The 13,358-nt window shown below is 47.2% G+C and overlaps 1 protein-coding gene across 2 annotated transcripts in view; it reads right to left on the bottom strand.

The window, feature by feature from the left end:
* LOC112239327 (transcription cofactor vestigial-like protein 4) overlaps positions 1-13,358 on the bottom strand; it is a 77,066-nt gene that overhangs the window by 7,499 nt on the left and 56,209 nt on the right. For both annotated transcript variants that reach the window (XM_042329671.1, XM_042329666.1), the window contains one exon: positions 7,737-7,959. In XM_042329671.1, coding sequence (XP_042185605.1) covers positions 7,737-7,959 — 223 coding nt within the window. The remainder of the gene's footprint in view (positions 1-7,736; positions 7,960-13,358) is intronic.

A 13,358-nucleotide genomic window follows, 5' to 3' on the forward strand; every position in this document is an offset into this window, starting at 1 on the left:
GTGTGTCTGTGTGTGTGTGTGTGTCTCTGTCTCTCTCTCTGTCTGTGTGTGTGTGTGTCTGTCTCTTTGTCTGTCTGTGTGTGTGTCTCTGTCTCTCTCTCTGTCTGTGTGTGTGTGTGTGTGTCTGTCTCTCTGTCTGTGTGTGTGTGTGTCTGTCTCTCTGTCTGTGTGTGTGTCTCTGTCTCTCTCTCTGTCTGTGTGTGTGTGTGTGTGTGTGTCTCTCTGTCTGTGTGTGTGTCTCTGTCTGTCTCTCTGTGTGTGTGTGTGTGTGTGTCTGTCTCTCTGTCTGTCTGTGTGTGTGTCTGTCTCTGTCTCTGTGTGTGTGTCTGTCTGTGTGTGTCTCTCTGTCTCTCTCTCTGTGTGTGTCTGTCTCTCTGTCTGTGCCTGTCTGTGTGTGTGTGTGTCTCTCTCTCTGTGTGTGTGTGTGTTATTGACGTGGCATTACTCTGGAGCCGTGTGTGTGTGTGTGTTAGCTGCTACTTGACACCTCATGCTTGGGTGCACCTAGATATTATCTCTCTCTCCCTGTGCTAGTCAGTCGTATGAAAGACAGACCTGGGTCTGGGGGGGATAGGGGCAGGGCGAGGGACAAAATAAAACAAGTTACTTTTGTCCCAAAACCCTGGAATGTGGAAACGAGGGTAATATTTCCCTCCCTGGTCAGTTGTGCTTCAGATCCACTCTACATCCACTGTAAATGGACCCTTGTTGAATCATTTTTTTAAAACTGCACTGTTCATGACTGTAGTTCAAGTCAGACGGCAACCGAGGACCAATTTCTATCTGAAAACAAGGAGCCCTTATCCTGTAAGAGTCAGGCGGCTGTGGGCTGGAAGCCTGCTACGGCCCGCCGCTCTGTGGGCTGGAAGCCTGCTACGGCCCGCCTCTCTGTGGGCTGGAAGCCTGCTACGGCCCGCCTCTCTGTGGGCTGGAAGCCTGCTACGGCCCGCCTCTCTGTGGGCTGGAAGCCTGCTACGGCCCGCCTCTCTGTGGGCTGGAAGCCTGCTACGGCCCGCCTCTCTGTGGGCTGGAAGCCTGCTACGGCCCGCCTCTCTGTGGGCTGGAAGCCTGCTACGGCCCGCCTCTCTGTGGGCTGGAAGCCTGCTACGGCCCGCCGCTCTGTCTCTGTAGTATTCCCTCCTGTTGATGCCTCTCCTCACTTGGCAACGTGCACCTTTGTAACATGACAGTGTAACATTGTACTCTGTTCCATTTTGTTCCTAGAACCCTGAATAGCAGACTTGTGGAATCGAGTTACACATTTGATTAAACTTGTAGCCTCAAGTCTCGACAATGACTTGAGACTGACTTTAAATTATCTGGCCAGGTTTGGTAACGTTTTATCACTAAATTTGTGGCACAGAGACTCCATGGTTTTACTCTCTATGCAGCCAGAGACTCCATGGTTTTACTCTCTATGCAGCCAGACTCCATGGCTTTACTCTCTATGCAGCCAGACTCCATGGTTTTACTCTCTATGCAGCCAGAGACTCCATGGCTTTTTCTATGCAGCCAGACTCATGGTTTTACTCTCTATGCAGCCAGACTCCATGGTTTTACTCTCTATGCAGCCAGAGACTCCATGGTTTTACTCTCTATGCAGCCAGACTCCATGGTTTTACTCTCTATGCAGCCAGAGACTCCATGGCTTTACTCTCTATGCAGCCAGACTCCATGGTTTTACTCTCTATGCAGCCAGACTCCATGGCTTTACTCTCTATGCAGCCAGACTCCATGGCTTTACTCTCTATGCAGCCAGACTCCATGGCTTTACTCTCTATGAAGCCAGAGACTCCATGGCTTTACTCTCTATGAAGCCAGACTCCATGGCTTTACTCTCTATGCAGCCAGACTCCATGGCTTTACTCTCTATGTAGCCAGACTCCAAGGCTTTACTCTCTATGCAGCCAGACTCCATGGCTTTACTCTCTATGCAGCCAGAGACTCCATGGCTTTACTCTCTATGCAGCCAGAGACTCCATGGCTTTACTCTCTATGCAGCCAGACTCCATGGCTTTACTCTCTATGCAGCCAGACTCCATGGCTTTACTCTCTATGCAGCCAGACTCCATGGCTTTACTCTCTATGCAGCCAGACTCCATGGCTTTACTCTCTATGCAGCCAGAGACAGTCATCGCAGAATCGCCCTTCCAAAAAAAAAAAAACAAAAAAAAAATACCTTTGACAGATTGGCTTGTGAAATGTATACTCGGTCCTCTGATTGGACCAGCAAACTGTCACTCAGCACAGGCCGGGTGAGCTAACGATAGCCTATTTGCTGTTCAGCTAGACGATCAGGTGCCATGCAAAACATATAACTATACAGTTGTGGCCAAAAGTTTTGAGAACGACACAAATATTAATTTCCACAAAGTTTGCTTCTTCTGTGTCTTTAGATATTTTTGTCAGATGTTACCATGGGATACTGAAGTATAATTATAAGTGTTTCATAAGTGTCAAGGGCTTTTATTCATAATTACATGAAGTTGATGCAAAGAGTGAATATTTGCAGTGTTGACCCTTCTGTTCCAAGACCTCTGCAATCCGTCCTGGCATGCTGTCAATTAAATTCTGGGCCACATCCTGACTGATGGCAGCCCATTCTTGCATAATCAATGCTTGGAGTTTGTCAGAATTTGTGGGGTTTTGTTTGTCCACCTGCCTCTTGAGGATTGACCACACGGTCTCAGTGGGATTAAGGTCTGGGGAGTTTCCTGGCCATGGACCCAAAATATCAATGTGTTGTTCCCCGAGCCACTTAGTTATGGCAAGGTGCTCCATCATGCTGGAAAAGGCATTGTTTGTCAACAAACTGTTCCTGGATGGTTGGGAGAAGTTGCTCTCGGAGAATGTGTTGGTACCATTCTTTATTCATGGCTGTGCTCTTAGGCAAAATTGTGAGTGAGCCCACTCCCTTGGCTGAGAAGCAACCCCACACATTAATGGCCTCAGGATGCTTTACTGTTGGCATGACAGGGGACTGTTGGTAGCGCTCACCTTGTCTTCTCCGGACAAGCTTTTTTCCAGATGCCCCAAACAATCGGAAAGGGGATTCATCAGAGAAAATGACTTTACCCCAGTCCTCAGCAGTCCAATACCTGTACCTTTTTCAGAATATCAGTATGTCCCTGATATTTTTCATGGAGAGAAGTGGCTTCTTTGCTGCCCTTCTTGACACCAGGCCATCCTCCAAAAGTCTTCGCCTCACTGTGCGTGCAGATGCACTCACACCTGCCTGCTGCCATTCCGGAGTAAGCTCTGTACTGCTGGTGCCCCAATTCCACAGCTGAATCAACTTTGGGAGACGGTCCTGGCGCTTGCTGGACTTTCTTGGACGACCTGAAGCCTTCTTCATAACAATTGAACCGCTCTCCTTGAAGTTCTTGATGATCTGAGAAATGGTTGTTTTAGGTGCAATCTTACTGGCAGCAATATCCTTGCCTGTGAAGCCCGTTCAAAGCAATGATGATGGCACATGTTCCTTGCAGGTAACCATGGTTGACAGAGGAAGAACAATGATTCCAAGCAACACCCTCCTTTTGAAGCTTCCAGTCTGTTATTCAAACTCAATCAGCATGACAGAGTGATCTCCAGCCTTGTCCTCATCAACACTCACACCTGTGTTAACGAGAGAATCACTGACATGTCAGCTGGTCCCTTTGTGGCAGGGCTGAAATGCAGTGGAAATGTTATTTTTTCAATTAATTTAATTTCTCTCGGAGGACCATGCCCCAGGACTACCTGACATGATGACTCCTTGCTGTCCCCAGTCCACCTGACCGTGCTGCTGCTCCAGTTTCAACTGTTCTGCCTTATTATTATTCGACCATGCTGGTCATTTATGAACATTTGAACATCTTGGCCATGTTCTGTTATAATCTCCACCCGGCACAGCCAGAAGAGGACTGGCCACCCCACATAGCCTGGTTCCTCTCTAGGTTTCTTCCTAGGTTTTGGCCTTTCTAGGGAGTTTTTCCTAGCCACCGTGCTTCTACACCTGCATTGCTTGCTGTTTGGGGTTTTAGGCTGGGTTTCTGTACAGCACTTTGAGATATCAGCTGATGTACAAAGGGCTATATTAATACATTTGATTTGATTTGATTTGCATGGCAAAGAGGGACTTTGCAATTAACTGCAATTCATCTGATCACTCTTCATAACATTCTGGAGTATTGGTTACTCTGCTAGCATCTTGCTGGCTACTCTGCTAGCATCTTGCTGGCTACTCTGCTAGCATCTTGCTGGCTACTCTGCTAGCAGCTTGCTGGCTACTCTGCTAGCAGCTTGCTGGCTACTCTGCTAGCAGCTTGCTGGCTACTCTGCTAGCAGCTTGCTGGCTACTCTGCTAGCAGCTTGCTGGCTACTCTGCTAGCAGCTTGCTGGCTACTCTGCTAGCAGCTTGCTGGCTACTTCGCTACTCTGCTAGCATCTTGCTGGCTATTCTGCTAGCAGCTTGCTGGCTACTTGTGTCATTCTCAAAACTTTTGGCCACGACTGTAGGTAGAGAGGATCACCACAACTGTTATTTTGGTTACCCTGCTAGCATCTTGCTGGCTACTCTGCTAGCATCTTGCTGGTTACTCTGCTAGCATCTTGCTAGTTACTCTGCTAGCATCTTGCTGGTTACTCTGCTAGCATCTTGCTGGTTACTCTGCTAGCATCTTGCTGGTTACTCTGCTAGCATCTTGCTGGTTACTCTGCTAGCATCTTGCTGGTTACTCTGCTAGCATCTTGCTGGTTACTCTGCTAGCATCTTGCTGGTTACTCTGCTAGCATCTTGCTGGTTACTCTGCGAGCAGCTTTCTAGCTAGCCGGCTAAAAACAGCAAGCAAGCTAACTTTTTTTGCTTCCCACATCTCCTCCATGTGAAATCATTTATATTTAAATAATATGCCAAGGCAAATATTTGTGTACTTGCCAGTGAAACCTACAACATCTCCCCAGTTTGATATGCTGCTTGAATGCATTTGGTTCCATATCAGCAAAAAACAAATAGAATGTCATCATTTTTTCTCTCGGTGATACAGCAAATACCATTTCAAAATAGCCTAGAATCGGGTAGTTATTACTTCTAAACAAAATAAAAAATTTTGAAGGGGGAGGGGGTGGATTTAAAAAAGGCTGCAATGTTGCTTGACTTATTTTTGTGGAACATTCGCCGAGATTATATTTAGTTGTCGATGCAAAATAGGTTGCCCAGCTAAACCAAGTCCAAGCTATCTTTAAATTCAAGTGAAACAGATTGTCATCTGTCGTCTCATCGACCGCTGAAACCAAGTCAATAACTCTATGCACAGTCCTATTGATTAGGATTTGTCCTTTATTGTGAGTAGGACTTTGCCGTCACCCATCTTATCAAGACATTTACCATTACGTTATGTAGTTAAAGATTGTTAAAACCAAAAAGTCAAATTGATTGTATGGTTGTACAACTCGTGTTAATACATACATGACTGTCCCGACGGGGGGACATTTCTCATCAATATTTTTCAAGTTTAACTATATTTATTAATCGGCATAAAATATTGACCATCGCCCCTCCTTGACCTCCATACCGGTCATTCTCTAGTCGGCAGGACTACGTAACGCAAGGAGCCACGCATTTTGTGAAGTAAAATGACATTCACGTACAAAGTTTGCTTAAGCTCTGTTTCTCGCTTTAGTTGTCTGTATATATATATATAGATAGATATATATATATATATATATATATATATATATAGTGGCATAGTGGTATAGTGACAGGGCATAGTGGTATAGTGACAGGGCATAGTGACATAGTGGTATAGTGGCATAGTGACATAGTGGCAGGGTATAGTGGTATAGTGGCATAGTGGCATATTAGCAGGGCATCGTGGCATAGTGGCAGGGCTTAGTGGCAGGGCACAGTGGCATAGTGGCAGGGCATAGTGGCAGGGCATAGTGGCAGGGCATAGTGGCAGGGCATAGTGGCATAATGACAGTGGCATAGTAGCATAGTGACATAGTAGCATAGTGACATAGTAGCATAGTGACATAGTGGTATAGTGGCATAGTGGCAGGGCATAGTGGCATAGTGACAGGGCATAGTGGCATAGTGGCAGGGCATAGTGGCATAGTGGCATAGTAGCATAGTGGCATAGTAGCATAGTGGCATAGTAGCATAGTGGCATAGTAGCATAGTAGCTTAGTGGCATAGTGGCATAGTAGCATAGTGGCATAGTGGCAGGGCATAGTGGCATAGTGGCATAGTGGTATAGAGGCATAGTGACATAGTGGCAGGGCATAGTGGCATAGTGGCAGGGCATAGTGGCATAGTGTCATAGTGGTATAGTGGCATAGTGACATAGTGGCAGGGTATAGTGGTATAGTGGCATAGTGGCATAGTAGCAAAGTGGCATAGTGGCAGGTGTATGTATGTGGACACTGTCAAATATCTAATTCCTAAATCATGGGTATTAATATGGAGTTTGTCCCCCCTTTGCTGCTATAACATCCTCCACTCTTCTGGGAAGACTTTCCACTAGATGTTGGAACATTCCTGCTGGGACTTGCTTCCAGTCAGCCATAAGAGCATTGTTGAGGTCGAGCACTGATGTTGGGCGATTAGGCTGGCTCACAGTCGGCGTTCCAATTTATCCCAAAGGAGTTTGATGGGGTTGAGGTAAGGGCTCTCTGCTGGCCAGTCAAGTTCTTCCACACCGATCGACAAACCATTTCTGTATGGACCTCGCTTTGCGCACTGGGGCATTGTCATGCTGAACCAGGAAATGGCTTTCCCCAAACTGTTGCCACAAGGCAGGCAGGCAGGTAGGGAAGTAGAGGGGAGGGCAGGGAGGCAGGCAGGGGATGGCAAGCAGGCAGGCAGGCAGGCAGGGGAGTAGAGGGGAGGGCAGGGAGGAATGTGAGTTATGTGAGCTAGGGCCCTCCACAACAGCAGCCAATCCCCTTGATAATGCACTACATCAGACCATTTAGACCAGAGAGAACTATATAGGGGATATGGTACCCTTTCAGATACAGCCCATGACCAAGCATGGAGGGAGGGCATGACCAGCCTCCTCTGCCCAGACATGTGCTCCAATCACAGGCATGGTATGTGAAGAATCCCGGGCCTCAGACTGAGCAGCAGATCCCAGTAGAGAAATACCAACATCCAGGCAGCACATTCTCTCTCAGGCATCCAGGAATCTGCAGCATGGGGCGCTAGCTAGCTAGCGTAGCTGCCTGCTCAGCCACACGGGAATCCATCTGATGGGGCGCTAGCTAGCTAGCGTAGCTGCCTGCTCAGCCACACGGGAATCCATCTGATGGAGCGCTAGCTAGCTACTGTGGCTACTAGAAAAGGAGGGGGAAACTCTAAACAGTTACGTACAGAGATAATTTTTGGATGATATTATATTGATACTTTGATTCCACAAATATATATATTTTTTTTAAAACATGTTTTTGCCGGTCGGCTGTACCTGCGGCAAAACACTGTGGCTACCTGTCCTGTGCATTTCTCACATGGCACAGCACCCTGAACACAGAGTGAATTCCCTTTGTAGCAATTATTCAGCTTTCAAAAGTGCAAAACACTTCCCCAAGATGTCATATGTGATACATTTGGAAAATTGGACATTCCATTACGATGTCACAATGCATGTGGAGCCAAAACAAACGTCATCTGTCACTTTATCTGTGTGTGTATGTGTGTATGTGTATGTGTGTGTGTGTGTGTGTGTGTGTGTGTGTGTGTGTGAGTATCTACTTACAACTGTGCAGCAAACAGCCGGCTCATCTTGGCCACGTGTTGGTTGTCATAGTCTTGGTCATCATTGTCTTGTTGGTCCTGTCCTGTGCTGAGACTACGGCTATGCTTCCTCTTGCTGGGGCTGATGGGTGGATGGCCCGTCCGGTGGCTATGGTTGGAGACGCCAGACGATGACAAGGACATGGACTGGTGCATCATGGGATCACCTCGACGCGCTGCCTCGCCTGTACGGAGAGAAACACACAACATATAGAAGGCATCAAATGGGGAGGAAGTTGTACTAATGACAGGAACTTGTGTACTAATGACAGGAAAATTGTGTACTAATGACAGGAACTTGTACACTAATGACAGGAACTTGTACACTAATGACAGGAAGTTGTACTAATGACAGGAACTTGTACTAATGACAGGAACTTGTACTAATGACAGGAACTTGTACTAATGACAGGAACTTGTACTAATGACAGGAAGTTGTACTAATGACAGGAACTTGTACTAATGACAGGAACTTGTACTAATGACAGGAACTTGTACTAATGACAGGAACTTGTACTAATGACAGGAAGTTGTACTAATGACAGGAACTTGTACTAATGACAGGAACTTGTACTAATGACAGGAACTTGTACTAATGACAGGAACTTGTACTAATGACAGGAACTTGTACTAATGACAGGAACTTGTACTAATGACATTTCTATCTCCAACATTCTGACCTGCATCAAAACAGATGCCTCCCAGGGGAAAAGCAATTCCACAGTGACAGAATGATGCTGAGACTGGCACAAACAGCACAAACAACACAAACGGCACAAACCCTCATTCGGTTACCAAACTTTGCATCTACACTGTTCTTCAAGAACATGTGTTTTTTTTCTGTCAAATTTTAATTTGGATTTAATTCCAAACTGCGATTTAAGACCCAAAGCTTTTTTTTTTTTTAAACCTAACTTTCACGAGGATTCATTGAATATGGTTTATATGAACCAACCGTTGATAGTACAGTAGGGCAGTATTCTGCAGAAAGACGACAGAAAAAAATGACAGTTTTGACCAGTCAGGAGAAAAAACAAAATGCTAGAGCTAGTTAACGCTACCTACTACAGTAGCAAAAAAATAATAACACGAGTCAAATATCTATATAATATCGTCCAAAAATAATATTGCATATTGTACATAACTGTATATATTTGTTCACTAGTAAATAGGATGCCATTTGGGACGTGTCTAATTACACGACCGTGAAGAATCTGTGAAAACTTTATTAGTGTGCTCAAAAGTTAAAAAACACGTTGTAAGAAATTTAAAAAGTAGCTAACTTCTTGTAAATATTGTCAAATTCAACACTTGGCTGAATGGTGTGAATGTTCTGGCATTTACGTGTCAGGAGGAAAACTGGTTGAAATGTAATGTTTGAACAAACAGGTTAAAATAAATCTTGTACGTTGTTCCTTCCTTCCCGGCCAGTAGCTCCCAGAGTACAGTAGACCAGGGAGAGTGTGAGGACGGCAGGAAGGGAGACTGGAAAACTACTGGTGGCACTAGGTACAGATGGGGACTTTCCACTAGAAGACTTTACCCCAATGTTACACTCAGTCAACTCTGGAAAGACTTACTGAGCACTATGTCACCGTTACACAAACATTTCAAAGCCCATTCCAATCGCATTCACAAAATGATCTTCACCAAAACAATGCAGAGCCAAGTGCTCACCTAAACAATAGTGTTCACCTTAACAGTACGGTAAAGGCACAATGTCAAGCTAGGCATGGGGCCGTACAACTCACTGAAACTTACTGTCTACAGTGAGAAAGCTTGGTCTGTAGAACAGTAGGTGGTGTAGAACAGTAGGCGGTGTAGAACAGTAGGCGGTGTAGAACAGTAGGCGGTGTAGAACAGTAGGCGGTGTAGAACAGTAGGCGGTGTAGAACAGTTCTACTGGGGGCGGTGTAGAACAGTGGTTAGGCATTGGACTAGTAAGAAGGTTGTTCAAAGTTCTCCCCGAGCTGACAAGGTACAAAACAACAGTCTGGACCAGTGTAGCAGTCTGGACCAGTGGTTAGTAAACAGTCTTGGACTAGTAACAGTCTGGACCAAGGTTGTAGTAAACAACAGTCTCAAATCCCCAGCTGACAGTCTGGACCAGGTACAAAACAACAGTCTGGACCACGGTACTGTAGTAAACAACAGTCTGGACCACGGTACTGTAGTAAACAGTCTGGACCACAGTACTGTAGTAAACAGTCTGGACCACGGTACTGTAGTAAACAGTCTGGACCACGGTACTGTAGTAAACAGTCTGGACCACGGTACTGTAGTAAACAGTCTGGACCACGGTACTGTAGTAAACAGTCTGGACCACGGTACTGTAGTAAAAACAGTCTGGACCACGGTACTGTAGTAAACAACAGTCTGGACCACGGTACTGTAGTAAACAACAGTCTGGACCACGGTACTGTAGTAAACAACAGTCTGGACCACGGTACTGTAGTAAACAGTCTGGACCACGGTACTGTAGTAAACAACAGTCTGGACCACGGTACTGTAGTAAACAACAGTCTGGACCACGGTACTGTAGTAGTCTGGAACAGTAAACAATCTGGACCACGGTACTGTAGTAAACAGTCTGGACCACGGTACTGTAGTAAACAACAGTCTGGACCACGGTACTGTAGTAAACAACAGTCTGGACCACGGTACTGTAGTAAACAACAGTCTGGACCACGGTACTGTAGTAAACAACAGTCTGGACCACGGTACTGTAGTAAACAACAGTCTGGACCACGGTACTGTAGTAAACAACAGTCTGGACCACGGTACTGTAGTAAACAACAGTCTGGACCACGGTACTGTAGTAAACAACAGTCTGGACCACGGTACTGTAGTAAACAACAGTCTGGACCACGGTACTGTAGTAAACAACAGTCTGGACCACGGTACTGTAGTAAACAACAGTCTGGACCACGGTACTGTAGTAAACAGTCTGGACCACGGTACTGTAGTAAACAACAGTCTGGACCACGGTACTGTAGTAAACAACAGTCTGGACCACGGTACTGTAGTAAACAGTCTGGACCACAGTCTGTAGTAAACAGTCTGGACCACGGTACTGTAGTAAACAACAGTCTGGACCACGGTACTGTAGTAAACAACAGTCTGGACCACGGTACTGTAGTAAAAACAGTCTGGACCACGGTACTGTAGTAAAAACAGTCTGGACCACAGTACTGTAGTAAACAGTCTGGACCACGGTACTGTAGTAAACAACAGTCTGGACCACGGTACTGTAGTAAACAACAGTCTGGACCACGGTACTGTAGTAAACAGTCTGGACCACGGTACTGTAGTAAACAGTCAGGATTTGTCATTTATTCTCAACGATCTACACAAAATACTAAAAAGTGGAAGGACAAAATGCAAGTATTTTGTCAATAAAATATTTTCTAAAATAACACTAATCAGTGCCTACAGCTTTGATGGTGTTGAACACTGAGCTGTAGTCAATGAACAGCATTCTCATGTAGGTGTACCTTATGTCCAGGTGGGAAAGGGCAGTGTGGAGTGCAATAGAGATTGCATCATCTGTGGATCTGTTAAGGAGGTATGCGAATTGGAGTGGGTCTAGGGTGTCTGGGATAATGGTGTTGATGTGAGCCATGACCAGCCTTTCAAAGCACTTCATGGCTACAGACGTGAGTGCTACGGGTCGGTAGTCATTTAGGCAGGTAACATTGGTGTTCTTGGGCACAAGGACTATGGTGGTCTGCTTGAAGCATGTTGGTATTACAGACTCGGACAGGGAGGGGTTGAAAATGTCAGGGAAGACAAGACAGCCAGGCTGGAATAGACAGGACGTGTGTTCCAGGCTTCTTCAGAGCTCCAAAATAACTGAGCTGCCTGCTGCCTTGCAGGCCTTAGTCTGGACCGGGACAGAGAGAGACAGACACATGTGGCCCCCTGAGCATAAATGGATTGTTTATTTCTATCCTGTCACCGGGTCACGTGACAATCTGCGAGGCGGAGGGGACCGAGATGGAGGCAGGACCCAGTTGCCCTGACACTGGCCAGACCAGGGACAGTGCTGATTTAGGATCAGTTTTGTCTTATAGATACTTATAGGGCCCTGATCCTGGACCAGATGTTTGATGTTTGATTATTACGGGCCCCGGGCTGATGTCATCCTTTCTGTCATGCTCCTGAGACAAGGCCTGATGAGACGAGGCCTGATGAGACGAGGCCTGATGAGACGAGGCCTGATGAGACGAGGCCGGATGAGACGACGCCGGGTGAGACGACGCCGGGTGAGACGAGGCCGGATGAGACGAGGCCGGATGAGACGAGGCCTGAGGAGACGAGGCCGGATGAGACGAGGCCTGAGGAGACGAGGCCTGAGGAGACGAGGCCTGAGGAGACAAGGCCTGAGGAGACGGGGCCAGATGAGACGGGGCCAGACGGGGCCTGAGACGGGGCCTGAGGAGACGGGGCCTGAGGAGACGGGGCCTGAGGAGACGGGGCCTGAGGAGACGGGGCCTGAGGAGACGGGGCCTGAGGAGACGAGGCCTGAGGAGACGAGGCCTGAGGAGACGAGGCCTGAGGAGACGAGGCCTGAGGCCTGAGGAGACAAGGCCTGAGGAGACAAGGCCTGAGGAGACAAGGCCTGAGGAGACAAGGCCTGAGGAGACATAGGGTAAACACCAAAATGCTGGTCTAACACTACACAGCTGATTCAAACAATTAAAGCTTGATGATTAGTTGATTAATTTGATTCAGCTGTGTAATGCTAACCTCGCACGTCTTGTGGTCCCGAGGACTGAGTTTGAGGAAACGCTTTCATAGACCTTCAGAACAGATCTTACTAGCTGTGTGTGTGTGTGTGTGTGTGTGTGTGTGTGTGTGTGTGTGTGTGTGTGTGTGTGTGTGTGTGTTAGGCGATATAATAATGTCACTATCATCGACAGACCATGCTGACGACGATGGTTTAGCCTATTAGCCTATTTGAACTTGACTGGAGCCGCGCAGGAAAGGGGAGTCGGACAGCGCACAGCAGGACAGTAGACAGGACACGGCAGGACAGTAGACGGCAGGACAGACAGACACAGGACAGTAGACAGGACACGGCAGGACAGTAGACAGGACACGGCAGGACAGTAGACAGGACAGTAGACAGGACAGTAGACAGGACAGTAGACGGCAGGACAGTAGACAGGACGGTAGGACAGTAGACAGGACACGGCAGGACAGTAGACAGGACAGTAGACAGGACAGTAGACAGGACACGGCAGGACAGTAGACGGCAGGACAGTAGACAGGACAGTAGACAGGACAGTAGACAGGACAGTAGACAGGACAGTAGACAGGACACGGCAGGACAGTAGACAGGACAGGACAGTAGACAGGACAGTAGACAGGACACGGCAGGACAGTAGACAGGACAGTAGACAGGACAGTAGACAGGACAGTAGACAGGACACGGCAGGACAGTAGACAGGACACGGCAGGACAGTAGACAGGACACGGCAGGACAGCACACAGGACAGTAGACAGGACAGCAGGACAGGACACGGCAGGACAGTAGACGGCAGGACAGTAGACAGGACACGGCAGGACAGTAGACAGGACA

Source organism: Oncorhynchus tshawytscha, linkage group LG02 (genome assembly GCF_018296145.1).
Source record: "Oncorhynchus tshawytscha isolate Ot180627B linkage group LG02, Otsh_v2.0, whole genome shotgun sequence".
Lineage (NCBI taxonomy): Eukaryota > Metazoa > Chordata > Actinopteri > Salmoniformes > Salmonidae > Oncorhynchus > Oncorhynchus tshawytscha.